Genomic DNA, 24,716 nt, shown 5'->3' on the forward strand with positions numbered 1-24,716 from the left:
ACTAAAATCATGAATAAAATAATGAACAATTAAACTATAAATTAACAGTTAAGAAAAATTAACTATTAAAAAAAATGTTCGATAAGAGTTTGTTGCGTTGGTTGACAAGGTTCTAACTAAAATTTTTTATATTAGGAGAATTTAGAAAAAAATCTTTTCATTTTTTCTAATTAAAATTATTTATATTATTGTTTTTTTATTTGTTTATATATATATATATATATATATATATATATATATATATATATATATATATATATATATATATATATATATATATATATATATATTGTTTGAAGTATAAAAATACATAAATAAAAAATAATCATATAAATATTTTTATTTAAATATTTAAAGAAAAGAAAAGAAAGATTTTTTTCTAAATTCTCCTAATATAAAAAATTTCAGTTAGAACCTTGTCAAACCTTTTTCTCTTTAATTTTTATAAAAATTTTATAACACATTGCATCATCATCAGCTTAATATCCATGTTTTTGCCCTTACAAATGCAAGACATTTCCCATAATGCTGCGTTTTCAATTTATATTTTTTAAACTAAAAAATTAAGAGCGCTATGTATACTACTTCATCGCGAGTTGTTTAATAATTGTAAAACAAAAGTTTCTCTTGTGAATTATTTTACTGTCAACTGTACACTTTTCCAGTATTTTTTATTTGTCAAAATTTTGCAAGATTCTCATGAAGTTCTACTGTCATTATCATCTATTTCAATTAAAACTCTTAGACTGGTATAATTTGATCAATTTGAATTTGATGTTTAAACAAATAGTTACAAAGTGTAGAAGTTTTATACAAAAATTTTATTTAATGAGAAATCTTTTTCAGATAATTTTGTTAATGTAGTTTATAAGTATTTTATGTAGATGCTAAATATCAATGTTATATTGTACATAAGTTTTCTTGTTTCAGTTTCATAATATTTATGCTGTATTAGTTTTACATATTAGTTTACATATTTTGTTGTAATATTTATATGTTAGTTGAACGTTTAAAGTTTTTTTTTAGTGTATTTCTAGTTATGAGTAAATTATTATACTAAATGTATAGTACAAAAATTAGTTTATGAAAATATAGTAGGAATGTTAAGAAAAACAAGGTTATATGTTATAAATTTGTGTGCAAAAATAATAGAGTATGTTATAAATAAATGTGTGTGCAGAAATAATAGAGAATGTTATAAATAAATAAGTATGCAAAATTAATAGAATATTTAAACTTAAATTACAAAAGTTATTTTTATTTTTAAAATATAAATAAAAGTAATTATGAAAATAAACTTTTTAATTTTTTACCTTTTGAGGTCCGCATTTTTTCCAGCTGTGATGAAAAAATTTATTTGAGGGCTTCAATGAATAGTTACCCTTTTCCAATGGTCATAAGTTTAAATCTGAGCTGGTTTAATTGAAAAAAAAAATTGGTTTTAATATTTAAAAAAAAACTAATAATTTTTCATTTGGTTTTTATTTAAAAATTTTTTTGAGTAAGAGTTGTTATAAGTAGGGCAATTTTGATATAATGAACAAAGAAAAAGGGAAATCTGGATCAGAAGGTTGGGAACATGAAGAACTTGCTAAAGTATTTCATTTTTTATTGATATTTATTGAATGTTGATTATCAAATGCTTTAATCATGAGTTTATTTTTTGTTTACTCGTTGAAATTTAGGTTAAAATGAAAAGCCTGCGAGGACACAAGAGTGGTGTAAATACATGTCGATTTTTAAATGGAACTAATTTAATAGTTTCAGGGGGTGATGACTTTACAGTTAGGATCTGGGTAAATTTGAATTTAAAATTTAGCCTTTTTTTTAAATAAATTTTAAAGTGAACTTTTTTAAAAAACATTTTTTCATTACATTTTTATGTAATTCTTTTTTTCAATTATATTTTTATGTCATAAGTTAGAAAAAGCTGAAAAAGGATTCAGCACAATTAGCAATAACTCATTGTTCACCTTTTAATTAATAATGTCAATTTAACAGCAGTTACACTTAAAATCCTTTTAGTTCTCAAAACAGTACTATTAATTGTTTTAGATTCTAAATCTCTCGTGACAAAATCACAAAAACCTTTCTAACACCAACAGTTTCAAGCTGCTCGTACTTTCAGTCACCAACATTTTTAAGCCACTCGTACTTTCAAACACCAACATTTTCAAGCCGCTTGTACTTTCAAACACCAACATCAAGCCACTCGTACTTTCAAAAACTAACATCAAGCCACTCGTACTTTCAAACACCAACATAAGTGGTTCATACTTTCAAACTCCATCATCAAGCCACTCGTATTTTTAGTTTCAAAATTATTTTATTGTTTTTCATTCCAAAAATGTCAGCACATTAAATTGATTTTTGTTTAAATTTATTTTACAAGTTGCTTATTTTCATTGTATATTAAATTATATTCCATGTAACTTTTCTATTTTCTAATGTCCACACTTTACAAATTGGATTTCTTTATAATTAATTGTTACACTTGCTAAGTTGGACTTTAAAGCTTTCTCTTACAGCACAGCTTTGTTTGCTAAGAATGCCTAATATTACTGCTGTTTTATATGATTGCGACCTTTTAACTGTTTATTATTTTTTTGATTTTATCTATAATATCTATTCTCATCCTTTGGAATCACTTGCATTCATTTACATTCACAAAATCTTGTGTCATTTGCAAATGCTTTGCATTATTTACATTATACTTACATTATATTTATACTTTACATTCATTTACATTATATTATTAGGAATTATTTGCATTAATTTAATTCATTCATTCACAGTAATAATAAAATTATTATTGCTAGTTATTATAAAAATGTTGTTTTTAAAGTTTTAAATGCAGCAATGATGTTTCTTGAAAAAAAATCTGGAAAAAGCTATTTGTTTTTAAATAAAGCATTAGTTATATTGTTTCTATATACAGTATAGGTGTTTTTTAAAGTACATCTCCATTGAACTATATTCAGTCAGATGTCGATATAAGAAAAGTTAATGATTGCAGGCATGAAAAACTATGTTAGCTAGAGCCAATGGTATAGAGTCTCGAAGGGCTCTGGATTTGAAAGTCACAAAATGATTATTTCTTCAAGCTTTTAATATCCAGATGCTCCAAAAATGTAAAGAGGCTTATGGAGTACTTTTTGGAAAAAAATTAAGATTTTTAAGTTAAAGGAGCAATTAGTTTTGAACCCAGAGTCCTTAAGTATAATGGCGGCAAGTAGTAAATGAACGAGGTTGAAATTTGACCAGGGCCAGCTTTGATAAAAACAGCCATGGCTGGGTTTGTGATAAATTACAGGGCTGCATAAGCTTTGATACATCCTAATTATTATTTTTTATTTGAAAAAAATGTTATGTTGTATATGTATTTTCATGTATATTTATATATAAGTATTATAATCAACATGATCATCATAATCATCATTATCTTCAAGGTTTAGCTTTCCCCTTTCATGCTGTTTCTCTGATAAAAAACAAATCTCAAGTATATTCTTTCCTTAACTAACACTCGTTCAGACCATATGTAATGCATTATCTATAAGTTTTCTTCTACCATTTTCTCATGAAGCTGCTACCTCTCTACATGTTGATACTCAAATTACTTTAATCTTCTCTGAAAAACATAGTTTGATACAATGTTTTTTTTAATCTCTGTCAAAGATTATGGCTTCTTTTGTCTTGTTAGAGTTATACCACACATTCATCTGATCACCATCTTTTCTTTTGGCGAATTTTATAAATATAAAGATATTGTATGCCGTCATCTAAATTTAGTAGCAAACATGTTTATATCTATATATATCCATATTATGTATGCATAAATGTCTCTCACTTAACCAACTGGATCCAAGCAGATATTCAGGCTCTTATTCTTCCTCAATGGTTTTAAGTCAAGGCTTCAACTCCATGTTTTTTACCTTCTTGTGCAGTTGCTATATTAAACCATAATCATTTTTTTGCTTTTTTAAAAGAACATCTCTCTTAAGAAATAATGTCTTTTTATTATAGGAGTCAATGGGAAAAATTCCTGTGTGATGTTAAGCTCCGTTTTTCTCAGTTTACTGAATTTTGTATCTAGAGACTTGAAAATCTTTAACAGTGTCATTAACTAAAGTAAGTCAAACATTCCATCTTTAATTTATGGGTGTGATCTTATTACTTCTCTTCTCGAGTTGCAACAAACTTCTCCTTTGACTATTAAATCTAATGACTATATTCTTTCTGCCATTCTAGTTAAACAGATTAACTCATTGTTAGATATCCAAGTCACTTTGGCTTTCGATGTTTCAGTCAATTCGCATTTAAACACTTCTACGGCTTGTGGTTAACACAACATTTCTGTCATAGCCTTACAAAAAGTGTTCTTTAGAACTCTCTTCAATTCTTGATTAAAAACTATTAATAAGTGTTAAATAAGTGGTTCCAATTTTTAAAAACTCTAAAAAACACACTGACCTAAACTATCCTAAACTATCCTACTAGTCTTCTCTCTATTACTAGTTTTTTTAAATAAAGGTTTTTAGATTATTGTATCATTTCTTTCTAGCCACCAGTATTTAAGTCATTCTTTTTTTTTTAATTTTTTTTTTAATTATTCACCTTCCCAAGGCCAAGTGGGCCACTACAGTCGAGGAGGCTTTTTTTTTTGTGTGGTCATAACCCTTTCTCAACTCTATAACTCCGAAACACGAACCTCGACAAACAAGGCTGCTTCACAGAGAAACAAGTTGAGCGCGGTACTACCTTGTGGTGACCAAACTCGGAACTTCTCGCTTATGAGGCAAGTGCTCTACCACTACATCACTACCGCATTCTCAAAAGCCTCCACTCATCTCCAACAATAATCTTCTTCCAATAACTTTTTGGGTTACTGAAAATAAAGAAGAGTAACTTTAAAAGTTACTGGAAATAAGAATGGTTAGAATGGTTAAAGAGATAAAACAAGTGCAATGTTCTATCTATGCTCCTGTTTTGTTTCTTATCTACAATATTGATCTTTCTGACAATCTTTCACCTAAAGTGACTCTATTTGCTGGCAATTCACCTTTATACTTTTGACAAAAACTCTTCACTTTGATTTCTTAGAATAAGTAGCCTATCTTTACTGTGATCACTTTTCTGTAACAGCCTGGGACTTGAAGGAACTTGTTTATTTTAACTCCAAAAAATTTAGTTAGTTACTGCAAACAGCTACAGTTAATTCATGATAATTCTATTATCTTGAATGATAAATTGAATTTTAAAGAACCACTAAGTAAAATGTTCAAAAACTGAGTTGAAGTATTAGTTGAAGTTAAGGCAATTTTTCCTTATTCAATGCTAAAGTATAAATATTAAACACACACTATTATGCTAACAAAACATGAAAAATGCTTCTGTAAAAGAATTTACATATTGTATTCATTCTGTACATTCATAAGGTAACATTAAAAAAAAATTTAGCAACACAATGACTTCCTTATTATTTGGTAATAAAATTGCATCAAAAAGGTAGCAATCCTTTATTAAGAAATTTGTTAAAACATTAATATAATTGCTTTTTTAATGTTATTTTATTTTGACTTATTTTGTAACAGTTTTATTTTTGCATTATTTTACGTCTATTGACAATCTATTATATTCAGATCTAAATACAATAAAAAAATTCAAAAAATATTAGACTACTGTTACTTATATTTTATATATAATGACTTTAAAAAAAAAAATTTAATCAAGTTATTTTGATTTCGTAATTTCCCATATGAAAAGTTTGAGTTAACTGAAGAAATTTGCCGAAAAGGGACAAAAAAATGCCTAAACAAAGCTGGATTTATCAGAGATTTGACTTAACTAGAGATTGTTATTAGTAATCAATTAGACGATTAACCAGTATTTGACTTACCGGCAATTAACTGTCACAATATTGTTTACATTCCTAAATTGACGAATGACATCCCTCTCACTCCCAGACAAGCTCATTGTAAATATAGTTGGACCTGCTTTATCTATAACTTGAGCCACTCTGCAATCGTTGTAAGGTTGCATCTTTTTCTTTTTTCTACAAATACGATCATGGTTGCTACTCAATCAAGCTTTTATCCAAAGTTCAATCAACAAAATTTTATTATTGCTTGACTTTTCATTCAGCAAAGTTGCATCCTTTTACTGTACCTATTCCTTCATGCTATAAAATTTTGTGTATGTATATTTATGCGAGTATTTAATAAATAGTAAATGTATGCATAAATTTGTAATATATCAAGTGTTATAAATTTTTACTAGCCTCAGCTATCAACTTCTACTAAATATTATAAATTTGCTGGGGCTGGGTTTGTTAAAAGTGTCATTTTTAACTGGGGTTAGGGCCTTTACCCTGTTCACTTACCAGCTTAGCTGCAAGTACTTGGGACTAAAAAACAATAGGTTCAGAGTTATTAAATTATTTTTTTAATTGCAGATCATAAGTCACTCAAAATGACCATAAAAAAATGAAGGTTTTCAAGTCGTAGTCCTTTTAAGACTCAGCATCCCTGGCAATTCCTATATAGTTATAACTCAATGAGCTCCAAATAACTTCATTTCAAATCAGCTGAAAATGGTCATGTTAGAAATGTATCTGGAAATATTACTTTTTGGTATTATGTCCTTGTGTAAGATGTATATAAAGTAACCTTGCATAGATGTATGTACATAATTTCTTTTGTAGGATATTGAGCTAGGTTTAGAAAAACTACTGCTTACTGGTCATAAAGATGAAGTGACATGTTGTCGGGTTTCTCCGGATGGTCAAAGGTTTACTTTTTAGTTGATTTAAGTTTTGTCTGTTTGGATGTTTAGAAAGCTTAGTGTTTTATCAAAAATTGAAATACAATACTATAATATAAAAACACAAAATTCAATAAACAAAAAAAGTACAGAGAATAAATAATGTAATATAATTAATTTTAAATAATAATTTTAAAATGTTCAATTAGAACTACTATTTTTAATACTGTTGCCAATTTTATTAGAATTTTTAAAGTTTTTTATGTGTTTGTAGTTGTGTGTTTATTTATTTGAGTTAGTTGATGAAAAAATGTTGGTTTAGAATGATAAAGTTTTTATTCGATTGGCACAAGTTTTTTTTGTGTCGAAGTTCTCTAGCGATTCCATTAAACATCCCCAATCACACTTTTTGTATACTAAAAACATTGTTCTGAGTTACTCATTCCAGGACGCTATCTCAATTACTGATAAGTACTGGTAACAATCTCTACATGATTAGTACTGTTAAGGTGCCATGGTCTTTTTTTTTATTCCTAAATTTTTTAATTTTTAATTTTTTTTTTTTGGGGGGGGGGGGCTGTATATCTTGGTTTGGTAGGGGGGGTGCTGTATATCTTGGTTTAAGAAGGTTAAAACCAGACATGTTGAAGAATAGAAAGAGAAGGAAATAGGGAGTGATCAAATGCACATGATCTTTCCCTATTTCTACATGATACTAATTAGTATTTTTAAAACATGAGATTGTTGAATGTTGTGAACAGGATTTAAATTTATTTTGAGCAACTGCAAACCTGTTTTGATTTCTGTTAATAGATTTATGAAAACTGATTGCATTCACTATTGGTTTTGATTAGTCACTATTTGGTTTTGATTGGTCACTACTTAGTTTTGATTGATCTACTACATTTTTGTTTCCTCTTTCTGGGAGTAAATTAAGAAGATTTTGTGGTTTAACCCAAAACCCATATCAATGCTGCAAGTTCATTAAGTTCCAGTTCATTAAGGAGTGGTGTGTTGCTAAAGGAGGCGGTGTTGATCAAGACTGCTGATAATCTTCTAACAATAATCAACCCTCGGAATTAGAGTCGACATTTGGCAATGCCGAACTAATTGCCAACCTGAAAGTGTTTGAAGTCAGCAAAAAATTGCCGACCTCGATTCTAAGTTTTATGGTAAGACCTTTGTATCAAAAAATATTTGCCAACCTGATTCCGACCTCAATAGATTGAGGTCGGCAAATTATTGCCGACCTCATTTTTCCTAATTCCGAGAGTTGAAACTGACCAAAGAAAGGCTAGAGGAAACTAGGGTGGTCCAAAAAATTGAAATTTAGAAAGTCTGTTCTCCACAAACCTTATCTTTTTTCATATAATATTAGAGAATTTCTAAAATAAATTGAAAGCAAATAAGACAATATTTTGGGGTCAACAAAAATTTTTGGCAAGTATACAGTCAAAAGAGTACAAATTTCATTGATATTTTAATATTTAAAATTTTAAATAAAATATTTAACACTATGTGTCAAATAATCGAGGAAATGAAACATCTAAGATGATCAATGATCATTAGGTCCTAATGATAATTCATTCAAAAAAAATACTGATTGTTTTTGTTTTGATACTGATTTCAAAAGTACGACATAATGTACGACGATGTACAAACTAAAAAGTTTATTATAATTCAGCAAAATCTTTCTCAAAGTCATCTCCTGTAATCATTACTGTCTTAGAGGAGGATAGGTTAATCTGGTAATGTTGATGAACAAAACAAAGCAGAAACTGTTTTTGATCCTCATCTTTGGTGAGGGTTTCATTATATATTTGACGACCTTTATTATATATCTTGTCGACTTGATCCTGCAAATTTTGATAGCAAGCATCTGATTCACTGGCTTCTGAATTTTCAACAGGAAACTCTTGGTTTTGTCCTTTCCTGTGATACTAAAACAAAATGTTTCTTTGTCCTTGAACATTTTATTCTTGAAAAGACAAAATGTTCTTTGAGTCACAAACTTTTCAAGACTGTTAAAGTCTGCGCCACTCATTTATTCTCTTCAGAGCTGTCTGAATCTTTGGAAGCTGTCATGGCTCTTTTGACATCTAAAAAGACTCAATCATCAAAGAAGACTATATTTACAAGTTATTTTTACATATATATTTTTATATATATTTACAAGTAAATAGCTTCCTCAATAAGAATGTGTGCTTCTTAATGGATGCCTGTGTTGCTGGAAGTTGTATCAAATACCAGACCTTGAACTTTTTCTGGTATTTTCCAGTCATCTAGATCATTTACGGCTTAGGGTTTATTAATAGTAATGAGGCAATTGCTTGGGCTATTAAACAATGTACTGAGTACTATCTATGCTTTGAGTCAAGTTCTTTAACAAATTTTAAAAGGAACAAAGTACCAGAAACTAAAAAACACAAAACAGTCATCATTGAATAGTCATCGTCATCACCAAGTTCTCTAAACCTATCATTCACTAATATTCGTGGCCTAAAGTAACTTTTATTCTGTTGAGTCCTATCTCTTGCAAAGTTCACCAGACCTACTTGCTCTTTGTGAAACTAATTTGAGTTCAGCTGTCTCATCTTGTGATCTTAGCGTTGATGGTTATCTTCCTTTAATTCATAAAGACTCCAATAGTCACAAGTTTGGCCTGAGCATTTACATTTGTAAGAATTCACCCATTTGTCGTGAAACTAGGTTTGAATCCACAGACTATTCTTTCATGTGCTTTCGTTTAGCACCGCTTAACTCGATTACCTTTCTTTTTGTTCTATATTGCTCTTCTTCAACTTAAGACTGCACTTTTTTTGATGTTATTTCTGATCATATTGACCAAGCCCTCTCTCTTTATCCATCAGCCAGTATTGTTGTTATTGGTGACTTTAGTGCTAATCGCACTGAATGGCTTGGCTCTAGTGTCAGTGACTCTGCAGGTGTTAAAGCCCACAACTTTTGCTTTTCTCAATTGCTTTCCAGACAACCCAAATCATTTACCTTTTCTACTTGGCTTATGTCTTGTTTCTGATCCTAGTCAGTGTTCAGTTTCTCCACATTCACCCTTAGGTGCTTCTGATCACAGTTTGATCTCTCTAAAACTATTATCTCATTCTTCATCATCTGAATCCCCCTATAATCATACCTCTTACAACTACCTTGAACCTGACTGGGACTCTTTTCATGATTTTCTTTGTGATGGCCCTTGGGTAGAAATATTTCGTCGTCCTGCTGTCAAATGTGCTTCTTACATTGCTTCGTGGGTTCAGGCTGGCATGGAATCTTTTATTCCCTCTCGATGATTCCAGGTCAAGCCTCACTCTTCTCCACGGTTTTCCTCACTTTGTGCTGATGCAATTTCCAATCGAAACCGTTACTTCCATATCTATGAACAAAACAACTCTCCAGAAAACAGACGTCTGTTTATTACTGCTAGAAACAATTGTAAAAAGGTTTTGTCTAACGCCAAAGCATACTATTCTCAGGTCATGAAATCTCATATTTCATCACAAAAATTAGGCTCTCCTGACTTCTGGAGAATCTTTAATAGTATCAATAATAAGGGCAAATCTGTTATTCCATCTCTCTTGTATGATTCAGACTTTGTCATCTCACCTAAAGACGAAGCTGAATTGTTTGCTAAGAACTTTCAATCAATATCATCTCTTGATTCTACTAGTTGCATTCTACCTGATTTAGCCGTCAAACAGGTTGATCCATTGCTTGACATTTGTATCACTTCAGCTTCTGTATCTAAAGTGATTTCCTGCTTAGATTTTTCTACAGCTTGTGGCCCGGACGGCATACCTGTTATAGTCTTGCAGAAGTGTTCTCCGGAGCTGTCGTCTATACTTTCAAAACTATTCAACAAGTGCTTATCGGAGTCTTGTTTTCTAGCCTGCTGGAAAGCAGCATCTGTTAACCATATTTCAAAAATTCTGGAGAGCAATCTGATTTGTCTAACTACCGTCCTATTAGTCTTCTTCCTATCATAAGCAAGGTTTTTGAATCTTTAATTAAGAAACACTTAATTTCTTATCTTGAATCTAATAACTTATTTTCTGATCATCAATATGGATTTTGATCTTCTTGTTCTACAGCTGATTTGCTAACAGTAATAACCAATAGGTTTTATCGTGCATTAGATAAAGGTGGAGAGGTTAAGGCCATTGCTCTTGACATTTCTAAAGCTTTTGATAAAGTTTGGCATGCTTGTCTCCTCCATAAGCTTTCTTATTACAGTGGATCTGGTAACATCTTTAAGATTATTGAATCCTTCCTTTCCAATCGTAATATAAAAGTTGTCCTCGATGGGCAGCACTCTTCTTCTTATTCTGTTACTGCAGGGGCTACTCAAGGTTTAAACCTTGGCCCTATACTCTTTTTAGTTTACATTAAGGATCTTCCAGATATTCTCACCTCTAAGGTGGTATTGTTTGCTGATGATACTACCACTTATTCTTGTCACGATAAGAAGCCAACACTCTCTGATCGCTTGAAAAGGATCTCACTTCTGCAACAGCATGGGCTCACAGTGGCTGGTGAACTTTAATTCAGATAAAGCTCAATTTTTTTTAGCCAATCGTTATTGCAATAACTTCGATCTTTCTATATTTATGAACTGTAATGTATATAACTTCTGATCTTTCTTGTAAACCGTATATCAAATCGATTGCAAAATTAGCATCTGCTAAGGTTGCATCTCTTTATCGAGCTCGACACTTTCTTACTCCGGATTCTATTCTCTATCTCTTTAAATCTCAAGTCTGGCCTTGTATGGAATACTGTTACCATATCTGGGGCAGATCTTCTAATGATGCCCTTTTCTTTTTTAGACAAAGTGTAAAAATGCATTGTACACATAGTTGGACCTGTCCTTGCAGCCAACCTCCAACTATTATCACATTGTCATAATTTTGCTTCTCTTTCTCTTTTCTATAAATACTATAATGGGCACTGCCCTAAAGAGCTAGCGTCTTTTGTGGCATCTACTAAAATTCATTCTCGTGTAACTCGCCATTCAATTTAGTCTCATCCTTTTTCTGTGACTGTTCCAAAGTGCTTCAAAAACTCTTATTTGTCAAGTTTTTTTCCTCGAACATCAGTTCTTTGGAATTTGCTTCCTTCATCTTGCTTTCCTGATTCTCATAATTTGCAATCTTTTAATTTGTCTGTCAATCGTTATCTTGCTCTACAATCCCTTTATCATTTCTTTTCCAGGAACTTTCAACTCTAATTAATGTTTGCTTGCAGCCTTGTTGGAAGCAAAGATGATTAATTATTCATGTTAACTAATTAATAATAATTATGTAATATGTGCATAGCAGTAGCTGATGAAAGTTACCAACTTTTTAAGCTTTTCTTCTATAGTCAGAATAAAAATTAAAAAATAATATATATTTGAAAAATTTGATGTTTTAAAAAATATCTGCTGATGACAAGATGGCTGCTATTTACTAATTCCACAAAGAGCTAGAACAATTATTTATATTGTGTCCCAGAAGGGCTGCTCAGAAAAAGAAAATTAAAAATTGCGTATAAAAAATAAATAGTGTGATTTCTGCTAAAATGTCATAAAATTAGGTACTTGCACAAAATGTTGAAATCCTATTGATCCCTAAAATTGCTTAATTTGTTCCAATTTTTTTTGGTTAATCCTTATATATTTAGTAGAACAAAGTTGTGCTTTTGGAGAGTGGTTAGGAGCTCCTTGAATTTTTCCTTTGCAATTCTGGACCACCCTAATGAAGCCAGGAAAAACTGAAAAAAGAAAAACTCAATTAAGTCTTTAAAAATTTATGGTAAGAACTCAAGATTTATTATTCAAAAATATTTTTATGACAGAAAAAACTATGCAAATTTGTGAGGTTAGTATTAACCTCACAAATGGTTAATAGTAACTTCTCTACCAGAAATATCATGGCAAAAAAAAAAAGATTTTTCTTAATATCTTAATAAATAGTTTGTTTTGTTAATTTTAACTAATTCTAAACTTATTTTTCATTGTTTATTTATGAAATTAGCACAACTTTTTTGCTTGCTAAAGGGATCCCTAAGTCTCGGCACTTAGGGATCCCTTTAGCAAGCAAAAAAGGCTCAATGATGCTCTGAATGCCAACAACTCTCTTAATAAGTTCTTTTGATTTATCATCCGTCATGGCCAAGTTTGTGTATCAACACTGACATTGAAAAAAATTTCCATTGCACGAAGACTGAAAATATTAGAATGAGAGATAAAAATTTCCATTTGGCAGCTGAAAGGCTGCTTATGAGGCTTCCAAACTAAGAGTGTCGATTTAATATTTTAATAATACTTCCACATCTCACCAGCTCACCTATTCTTTACTTTCTCCTAAACTGCTCAACTGTCACGATATCCAACCAAGTTTAATTAGTTAATTATTTACTTGTACCAAAAGATTACTCAAAGGTAATCTGCGAGTTTTGGTTTGAACTAAAAAAGCCAAGGCAAAAGTCAACTTTTTCCTAGCAAATGATCTTGCATACATTGTTCAAATGCGATAATGTTGTTTTGGTAGAGAAATTGTTTCATAAGCAAGAAATTCTGAGTTCAATCCCCGCCAAGTCCCTGATAGTACTGTGCTCAACTTGTTTCCTCATGCAGTGGCCTTGAATGTTAAGGTTCGCGTTAAAGAGTTATGAGAGGATTGTAACCACAATAAAGTAGACTTTGGCCTTGAGAGGGGAAGGGGTGAGTAACATTTAAAAAAAAGTTGATTTCTATCTTTGAACCACCAAAAAAACCACTTTGATGTTATACTATAGTTGGATTTTTATAACCCAGGCTGACCATTTAAACAATTACGTCAAAAGCTGCAAACATTTTGACTTTTAATGTATTGACTTTAAAAACATGATTAGCTAATCAGTCATATTGATAACATCAATATGACTGATGTTTTTGGAATTTGCTAACCTGGCAGTTGGCCAATGCCTTTCTATCAGAATATTGCTCTGTCATTTTTCACTTCAACTTGTTGCAACTTTATCTCACTCAAACTTGATCTGAAAATGGTGCCTTCATGTGTTGCTTGAATATTCTTCCAAACTCAACTGTATCTGCTACACTATTCAAAGCGTATAAAATTAACTGGACTTTTTTTCCTGAAATATTTGCTTAAAAACAAATCAAAGTTTGTCATAGTGGGGCTTAGTTAATTGCTCTGCTTGCAAATACTTAAGCATTTTTTTATAAGTTGTCTATATTATTTCTAGTACTAGTTTACTTTATATAATTGTCTATTTGTGATTCTCGTTGTATTTTTTTAAGTTGTTTTGTATTAAATTTATTGAAATAAATGTTAAAACATTAGATATTTATGTTTGTTTTTAGGATTGTTTCTACAAGTTTAGATAAGTATTTGATTTTATGGGATGCAAATACTGGTCAATCTACAGTTAGTAATCCTTTGCTTTTTTGTTTTGTTTTGTTTTTTATGCACTTTTTTGTTTGTTTTGTTATTTCCTCTATAGTAAAATAAATTACTTTACATCTCTGCGTGAAAGCCAATAATATTTTAAAGTTATATTTTGTTTGATTTACTGAATGGATAAAGTACATCACACTAAATTTACCTATAAACTAAATCAAAACAACCAGTTAAGTTACTACTGTAACTTACAGTTACTTAACTATTAAGTTTGTTTAATATACTTAAACACTCGCAAAAGTTTCTATTTATATCACACATTTGAAGTTTATATTGTGTGTTGTTAACACACAATATAAACTTCAAACTAAAAATTACTTTTCATATTCTATTCAAGAAATCTTGAATAGAATATGAAAAACGCAATTTCATTTTTTTATATTTTCATTTTATTTAAAGCAATATCAAAATTAAACATTTTCTATAAATACACAAGTTGTTTTTAGGAATTTTTTTTTAAAAAGAAATCTATTTAAACAAAAGAATTTTAGTCTTCTAAAATTCTCTCATTCAAAAAAAAGGTAAAAACTCAAAAATCTTGTTTATGATAGTAAGAAGACTGATGGGATGGTAGTTAGATGAGTCAGATCACTTTCCAGAATTTTTAAAAAATAGGGATAACAGATGGTGCTTTCAAGCAGGTTAGTAAACAAGACTCTAATTACCACAAGCTGTGTCTAAGCTGGAAATCACTTGAGATACAGAAGCTGGAGTGATATAAATGTCAAGGAATGGATCAACCTGTTTGTTGGCTATATCAGGTAGGATGCGATTAGTCAAATTAAGATGATATTGATAAGAAGTTCTTAGCAAACAATTCCAGCTTTGTCTTAAGATGAGGTGACAAAATCTAAACCATCAAGTGATGTGGACTAACAGACCTGCTCTTATTATAGATACTGTTAAAGATTCGTTAGAAGTCACAAGAGCCTAATCTTTGAGATGATGTATGATATTTTGTGACCTGAGAAAAGCGGGCTTTAGCGATAAACAAAACCTTTTTACATTGGTTTCTAGCAGTAGTAAACAGATGTCTGTTTTCTGGAGAATTGTTTTGCTGATAGATATGGAAGTAATGGTTACGATTGGAAATTGCAGCAGCGCAATGAGAGGAAAACCATGGAAAAAAGTAACGCTTGAATTGTTGAGAGGGAATAAAAGGTTCCATGCCAGCCTGAATCCATGAAGTTATGTAATAGCCTATTTGTCAGCAGAAAGATGAAAAGATTTCTACCCAAAGGCCATCACAGAGAAAATTATGGAAAGAGTCCCAGTCAGCTTTAAGATAGTTATAAAAGGTTCGATGATAGAGGGATTCTGATGATGAAAAAGAATGAGATAATAGTTTTAGAGATATCAAACCGTGATCAGAAGTACCTAAGGGTAAATGTGAAGAAACTGAACACTAGGATCAGCAACAAGATTAGAGAAGGTAAGTGATTTCGAATGTCTGGAAATCAAGTTGAAAAATTGACTGAGTCAATTAGAGATTGAGAAAAGCAAAAGTTGTGGATCTTTATGCCTGCAGAGTTCCGACTCAAAAGCCTAGCCATTCAGTGTGATGAGCATTAAAATCACTAATAACAACGATATTGGCTGAAGGATAAAGAGGTCAATTTAAACTAGCAAATATCATTGAAAAGAGTGCAGTCTTGAGATGAAGGAGAGCAATATAAAACAAAGAGAAAGGCGATAAAGTGAATGTGGTACTAAACAAAAGCACACAAGCGAATAGTCTGGAGATTCAAACCTAATTCCCTACAAATGAGTGTGTTTTTATGAATGTTAATGCACAGGCTAAGCATATGACTATTGGAATCTTTATAAATTAAAAGAAGATAACCATCAACACTAAGATCACAAGATGAGACAGCCGAACTCAAATTAGTTGCACAAAGAGTAAGTAGGTCTGGTGAACTTTGCAAGAGATAAGACTGAATAGAAGAAAAGTTACTTTAAAGATCATGATTACTAGTGAATGATAGATTTAGAGAACTTGCTGATTAGGGTGATTCAGAAAATAAAAAGATTTCATATTTTAGAGGCACTTGCATTTTTATGTCCCTTTTGCTTCGTAGATACACCACAAAAAAATTGAAGCACATCAGACAATATTTAGAACTGCCTTGTTGACCTCGAAATTTTTTATTAACATAAAAAATATGTAGCAAATTTTATATCTTTACAGTAAATTAAAAGAAAGTTTTATTTTAATACTTTTCCATTAAAACTGTTCAGTTTTCACTGTTAACTGAATGCATTTTCAGTAAACTGAATGCATAGAAATGCATTCAGTTTACTGTTCAGTTACATCTGAAAGTAAAGTTAATTTCTTTGGATTGGGAAATCTTTGCCGGTGACTATCCACCATTTGAAACAAACATTGTTGTTTCTCTTCTTGTTTTGTTATTGTAGAACTAAATGCAGTGGCAAGAGCAATTCCTCTTTCTGCACTATCATTGACAAATTTTTGTGCCTTAACGGTTTTCTTTGCAGCTTGATAATTAGGAATATCTGACCACTTATCAACATCCTTCTTCAGAAAAGACACGTCTAACTGTAAGACACCAAAAAAGAAACGTAATGATGGTCCAATGAAATACTCCATAGGTTTTGCACTCAGATCTTCAGTTCCAGTGTATCGAATTGATCGACAATCGAGTTCTTTATTGTCTGCTATCTGATCTTGCAATTTTGCTACCATTAGTTTTTTCGTCATAACAGGCACCAGATCAGAAAACAGACCAAGCCGTTAGTTCTTCTCCAAGATACCATAAATAAATATAAAATTTATACTCTTAGCTTTATATTTTACCGAGATGACTGTTTTAGAAAGAATGTAGTTTATTTGTTTTTTAGGTTATGTTAATATCAAAAACAGTTTTCCCTTAATGAAATAACGCTGATAACAAATATCTTTAATACAAAAACCAAATATTGCCTAATCCAAAAAAAAAAAAAGGTCTGAAAAATGTGATGTAAATATAATATTTTTTCAAATTAAACAATATTATGAACAACTTCTCAGAAACTATAATATAAATAATTATTCTAGTTATAATTAACATATACAGTTTGCACTGATCATCGTTTAAATGAAGAACTTAAAGAATCAAAGAGAGAGGTAGTTGATTTTATTTTAGGAGTGTTGAATGGAAATGGAAAGGAAAGTTTAGAGAAGATTATCATGAACTTTTGGAACTTACTTTGATCTTTCTTGGAGATATTTCACCTCAAGGCATACAGTTCTGAGTTCCTCACCGCACGAGGTAGATGTCTAAAATAATTTATGTTTTAAAGATTTTCTTATACTTATAAAAAATTAATTAAACTAATTATAAACGTCTATTTTAAGAAACATTTCGTACATATTTGTAATCGAGACCCAGACTAAACTTTATTTTTCTTAGGTTTTCTCGAAAAACCAGTTTTATTTTTATACTTTAAATGCTGGGCTGTCGACGAACAAAGTTGTAATAAGAACTAGTTTTTTTAAAGGTGACCAAACAAAGTTACCAAAAAACATCTTGAAAATATAGGTCATTTGTAAACTTTTATTGCTCTTGACAATAAGCTACTGACAATAAGCTACTGACAAATATGATGTAAATATAATATTTTTTTTACAGGTTATGTATTTATCCCCAGATAATTTTAATAAAATTGATGACAGTTTTGCAGTTGTGTAGATGATATTTTTTACCATAAAAAAGGTAAAAATCCACAATATTGCAGTTTAAAAATTGTGTAGTCAATGTTTAGATAAAAAGTAGAAAATGTAACATGTCCCCTGAGAAATTTTTTTTTCTGAATTGTTGTTCATAATTTTGGAATTTTGATTTCATTTTTCTGTAGAAAACATGTAAAATATTTTTTAGTGAATGCAAAATAATTAATCATTTATTGAGAAATTTGGGAACTTTAGTGAAGATAAGAAGCAGTTCTGTTTAAAGGGTTTAAAAACAATAAAACAATGTAATTTAATTGTGCTGGATTTTTTATTTATACCAAGTATTTCTTTATTTATAGGTTAACTTTTTTAGATGAATGTTGTTTTAAGTCTAAGCTCTTGACAATAATTGCTAAATTTTAAACCTATAAACCACATTTAAACATGATAAAAAATAAATATTCAAGTTTTATAAATAAATTTTAAATATATGTCATTATACAATGTGGAACAAAGTCATTATCTATTAATCTTGTTTACTCAGTTTTTTGCATAAAAGTTATAAAACTAGTTGAATGTTAAAAAAAAGTTAAATGTTAAGAACTAAAGTTAAAAGTTAAAGTCCTTGAAAAATATCAGACGAAAAATTACATAAAAAACACTTTTTTGGTTTTTGTTGGATTATATTTGAATAAGTTTATAAAATTAGTTTAAACATCACCATAACACACAAAAACGTAAACAGCTTGTTTAATAGAGCATATATCAAATTAAAAAACGTTAAAAAATCTTACATACCAAACAACATATAACATATACTCAGTATTCAGTTTACTTTATTTAGTTTTAAAAAAATTTACTTCGTAAAATTTTACAAATGAGCTATATTTTCAAGATGTTCAATTCTTTTGGTAACTTTGTTTTTTTATTTTTCAACTTTGTTCATCAATTTGGGAACTTTAGTGAAGATAAGAAGCAGTTCAATCCTCTATTCAAAACAAAAAGTTTCTGGTAAATTTTTATAAATAAAGAGTTATTTACTGGTAAATAAGTATTAGAATTCTTAGTATCCATCCTCTTGTCAACAATACCATATATGATCCTTTATAATGTTATAGCAATGTTGATAACAATAAATGCAAAACCATCAATTTGAAAATAAATACTACAAAAACCCTTAAAATTTAATAAAGATCAAAGTAAGTTCCAAAAGTTCATGATAATCTTCTCTGGGTAAATAAACTTTCATTTCCATTTCCATTCAACACTCCTAAAATAAAATCAACTACCTCTCTCTTCAATTCTTTAAGTTCTTCATTTAAACGATGATCAGTGCAAACTGTATATGTTTCTTGGTCTATGTTTGACTAATATTCCTGAAATCAATGAAACAACACATTTGGACCAGAGGATGGACCGAAAACTGACTTGAAGACATCACCACACAGAACTTCACGCACATGCCATCTAGAGCAGATTTTTCAAGTTTCCTTTCTAAAATTGTGCACTATTTAGTCGATCTGTGTTTGATGCCGTAGTGTCAAAAGAAATTGCAACTATTTGATTTTGCAATTTTCACTCATAAATAACAACCATTGTTGGATTTGCTATAAGCTTACCAGTTCCTTGTGCCGCTTAAGGAATTGCCAAAAGTTTTTCTGTTCCTAATCCTGAAACTAGAGTCATCTGACGATCAACTTTTTCAGCCCACCTGAAATTGCTGGCAAAAGTTTTCCATCAATATGAATAACCGATGGTCCCTCCGAACCAAAGGCTGCCTTAATGTTAGCATAATGCTTAATTAGCATAAATTTTATCAACAATGTTTCATTCGGCTTCTTCTAATGCTACTAAGAGATATTGGTAATTTTGATATATCACTTGTCTGAAAGAAATATTTGATCTTCTCCTATTTTTATCAACTTCAATGCATCGTGGTGAGCAATATCAAAAAGACAATTTACTGAGTTCAAAAAATCTTTTACCTGCTGTACTGTGTTCTTTGAAATATTTCTGTATCTTTCCAATAAAGCTTCAGTTTTACGAACAATACTTCTATGTTCAGCAGTTGGAATTCTAGCTTTAACCCAGATCTCACACAACTGCTGGACTACGGTTTTTATGGGATCTTATAGAGTTTGACTGTTCCTTTTATGATAGAAAAAATAAATTCTTAAAACTTCCAAACTTGTGGGCTAAACTCTGCCTCTAAAATGTGGTTCTGGTTCCCCAATCAAATAAATGTAAGTTTTTAATCTTAAAATAAAAAATGTTTTGCATTATTTCATTTATTTTAAATTTGTTTTAACATTGCTGTCTGCAGTCAAGATTCCACTATTTTGTTTGTTTTGTTTTTATTTGTGATCTATGATCTTTGGTAACTAATAAGTAAATAAATACTAAATACAAATTCTTTGCTGGTAATTATAGTAATTACTAATTAGCTAATGGAAATAGGTACAAAAGTAAATATATTAATAATCAAGCCTAAAAATGAAAAATCTGCAAACTTTAGGTCCTATGAGGCAGTTCTAAATATTGTCTGAATTCAATAATATTTCATAGTTTTGTTTTATAGGTCAAAAGGAACATTAATATCAAAGAGTCTTTATAATTGGTTGACTATTGGTGATGACAAAGGTTTAAACCGCCCTATTGGTGATGACAAAGGTTTTTTGTGTTTTATAGTTTTTGGTACTTTAGACATTTTTCAAAATTTAGTCATTTCAAAATTTGTTTAAGAAGTTGACTTATAGCACAGATTGTACTCAGTACACTATTTAATAGTTGAACCAATTGCCTGACTATCAGCCGGCCTCAGAACCATAAAACTGAGTTTTAGAGCTGTACCTTCATTAGGAGATGATAGAATGAGACACAAGCAAATCCCATACATTTAGTCAAGAAGATTCAGCATTCAACATCCTAAACTGGAAACAATGTATTATAAATACATCTGCGCCAGTCTATTAGATGAAGAAGGGGTGAAAGGCTGGTCAACAGATAGAATCTCTTAACCCTTTAAGTCTTTGCCTGGGAGGCTTTCTACAAGACAGTAGCCGGATGCGTTTAACATTTGCCCTAGATAAGTATTTTTATTGAGACACCATATCTAGCCTTTGCTCAATCAAGAGCCCAAAGGCAGAGATATATATATATATATAAAATTTATTATAGAAATAGTGGAACTATTTAATTTAAGTTCCTCTCTTAACATTGCCCACCTATAACCCAAAGTAACATTGCACACCTATATATTTTATTATAAAACAGTAAAAGTTTTATAATAAAATATATAGGTGTGCAATGTTATTTTGGGTTCCTATAGACATAACAAACTCTAATAAGGATCAAAACAACTGAAGTGTTTGCTAATTTCATTTCAAATTGCAAATAATTTATTTTTACCATAATTTTCATGAGTTATGATAAGTCGTTTTAGTTACATAAATCAAAAAACTTTTTTTTTTTTTTTTCATTTTTTATTATTTGTATATATTACTTTTTGTTAATTTTTTTCCTAATTGCCGATCTTATTTCAGATGCAGTTTGAATAATTTTATATATGCATAAAAGAGTTTTTTCCTATATTAATTTTTTCCCATATTAATTTTTTCCTTTATTAAATTTTTTAAAATTTTTTATACTTAATATAAGTTTGATAAAATTTTTAATTTATAAATTAAAAATAGTAAAAATAATAAAGTGTTTCAATTCAAACAAATTTCAAATTTTATTTAATTCAAGCAAATGTTTGTTTTAATTAGTTTTGATGCAATACACATATTGTTATACATAAATATTGTAATATTGTATTGCTTGAATAAAACATATTTTGTGTTTTTTTTTCTTCTTTTTTTTTTTGTTAATATTTTTTGTGATAGTATTAGATATTATTTTTTTATAAAAGTTTTTGTAATAGTTAGGATTTCTTCATGAAGGTATGGCTATGTCCTGTGACATATCGTTTGACGGTAAGTATATGATTTCTACCACTGACCTTGATAATGTTGTTATTGTGTGGGATCTGCGTCAAAAGAAAAGTATTGCAACATTGAACTGTAAGTTAAAATGTTTTTTTAGTTAAAATGTTTTTTTTTTTACACATTTTACAATTTTGTAAAATTTAAAAATGTTTTTTTAAAATACGGATTTGCTTATAGCTAGAATCTTATTTTTACAAGTTTTTTTATTATAAAAACTTTTGAATCAGAGTTCTAACAGATATCAAAAAATTCAATAAACTCTTTTTTCAAATTTTAAATTTGATATCTTTGTTTTTTTCATAGATCATACAAGCACTGTACTAAGTTGCTGTTTTTCTCATTCTTCTTATCGTTTTTGCACTACATCAATGGACCAAACTGCTTTTGTTGTTGACATGTTGGATTATAGAAATAATACTGACCCTCACCCAGTGTTAAAGTTAAAGTAAATTTTTTCTACTAAAATATTTTATTGCTTCATTTTTTGACTCTTTTTAGGAATTTTTTTTTCTTACAAACCTGCAAGCAATCACTATTCCAGTTAGAAGTTAGAGTTAATTCTTTACTAAATTAAAGAATTAAAAAAAGTATTCAAAAGAAGAGCAAGAAATATGTAGACAGTAAATTTTAAAAAAACTGCAAAATGTACAGTTTTTTTAAACTGTTTTTTAAACTTAAAGGGTTAAGAGATTCTATCTGTTGACCAGCCTTTCACCACTTCTTCATCTAATAGACTGGCGCAGATGTATTTATAATACATTGTTTCCAGTTTAGGAAATGTTTAGTTGAGTTTTGGTTGATGAAACAAAAGGTGATTTTTTAACAGTGACTATGCTTGTATGTGCATATAAACACACACATACATATAGATATGCATTTGTCTAGTTGTTTTGCTTACTTTATTCCATACGGCTTTTTTAGAAAAACAAAAAAATAATGAAAAAAAAAGATTGTTTCCCCAACCCAAATCCTTAGTCAGTGTAGCAGCACTCCTGTGATTGCATGTGATCCCTATTTAATCAATTGGCGTATGTACTGAAGACCCAGCAGCTGGCTATTTCAGTATGATGTTAGACTGCTCTAAACATAAAATATAACTTATATATGTGTGTATTTATGTATACATATTTGTAGAAAAAGAACGAGGTGCAACCTTACAACAATGGGACAGCTCAAACTTTGCAGCTAAAGTATTTGTAGAAAAAGAATGAGATGTGACCTTACAACAATGGGACATTTCAAACTTTGCAGCTAAAGTAGGTTCAATTACATTTTTTAAGCTTTTGCCTAAAAGAAAAAATGCATCATTAGAAAAACAATCCAGATGTGACAACAGTATTCCATACAAGAAAAAATAACATTTTGAGAACTGGTTCCACAAACTGGGGTATCACAAGGTTCCTCTAAGAACCTTTTAGTACTCCAGATGTTACTGGTAATGATGGAGAGAGTTTTCTATCAATGAAAACCTTAATACTGTGGATTAAAAAGGATTTAATTAATTAAGGATATAATTGTTTTAAAAACTTTCCCAGCATCAACATATAAGGTCTTATGGCTAGCATATTAAAATAATATAACCAGCATATTAGGCTTTTAAATTCATTAATACTGTAAGAGAAATAACACTTGCTTTAACACTTTGAATCCACAATATAACTTTTCTGTTATTTCCAAGTGATCAGTAGAATAAAGGAATTAAAATTAGTATTGATTGTCAAAAAGTAAATAGCTGGACTTTTTAAATTAATTAAGATTTCTTTATTTAAAACTTAATTTAAGCCTTTCCTAATTGTAGTAAAAAGACTGGTTAGATGTGTAAGAAGGCTGGTTAGACTAGTTAGAGAGGTCAGAGGGAGTTTTTAAAAATTAGAACTTGGAACCACATGCCCTTTTCCAGCAGACAGGAAAACAAGATTTAAATAAACAATTATCTAATAATAATGTATAATTTATTAAGTATTGAAGAAAGGTTCAGGGCATTGTTGAAGATACATGTTTAGGTTCCAAAAATATATTTCTGTAGATATTTACTTCAGCCATAAACTTTACAAGTGAAATAAATAATTACAGAAATATGCCTTTAGAACCAGGCCATGTATCTTCAACAACGCCCTGACGACTTTAAAAGACTGTTTTAAAAGATGCTGGTTTTAGTTCCAAGACCAAGCTTTTAAAGATTTTCGTTTGGTTTTGGTATATGAGTTCTAGCAAACTAATAATTTAGTTTGCTGTTTTTGTTTTGGAATTATGGAGCAGTTATTTCACAATTAGAGGAAAATAACACACAATAAATAATGGATAATCATAGCATAATCAGCTCACAATGGATACTGAAGAAGTCAATGAAAACAATTAAAATTATTTTTTTTGAGAAAAAAAAAACATCTACTAGTAATAATGAGAATAAAAAAATTAAAAAAGTAAAAATACTAACATATACATAGATACAATAAGACAATTATTTACTATGTTTAAATGCCTTTATAACTTTGCTATAATTGTTTGAAACAATGTTTTAAAGGTCAACATTATATCTAATCCCATTCAATAAGTTTTGTTCTTTTATATGAATATTATTTTGAGTAATTAAATAAAAAATTAAATTTTTTACTTAATTACTCAAAATAATATTCATTAATTACTTTAAAGTAATTACTTCTGAGTACTCTTATGTTTCTAATGTACTCCAAATATTAAATAATAAATAAATAAACTTCAAAATTTGTTTGTTGACTGAAAACATTAAATATAGGTGTAAAAAAATATTAGAAAATATTCATAATAAAAAAATTTAAAATTCTAATTTTGATTTTAGTAATACTTATTTAAATCAAGTATTTA

The 24,716-nt window shown here is 29.5% G+C and overlaps 1 protein-coding gene across 1 annotated transcript in view; it reads left to right on the forward strand.

Moving 5' to 3' along the window:
• Nucleotides 1-1,472: 1,472 nt before the first annotated feature.
• LOC101241145 (WD repeat-containing protein 88) overlaps nt 1,473-24,716 on the forward strand; it is a 35,997-nt gene continuing 12,753 nt past the window's right edge. Inside the window, exons 1-6 of the mRNA XM_065819190.1 lie at nt 1,473-1,596; nt 1,686-1,796; nt 6,701-6,786; nt 14,120-14,183; nt 21,809-21,947; nt 22,176-22,317. Of these exons, the coding sequence (XP_065675262.1) occupies nt 1,537-1,596; nt 1,686-1,796; nt 6,701-6,786; nt 14,120-14,183; nt 21,809-21,947; nt 22,176-22,317 (602 nt within the window). The 5' untranslated portion in view covers nt 1,473-1,536. The remainder of the gene's footprint in view (nt 1,597-1,685; nt 1,797-6,700; nt 6,787-14,119; nt 14,184-21,808; nt 21,948-22,175; nt 22,318-24,716) is intronic.

This window comes from Hydra vulgaris, chromosome 15 (genome assembly GCF_038396675.1).
Source record: "Hydra vulgaris chromosome 15, alternate assembly HydraT2T_AEP".
NCBI lineage: Eukaryota > Metazoa > Cnidaria > Hydrozoa > Anthoathecata > Hydridae > Hydra > Hydra vulgaris.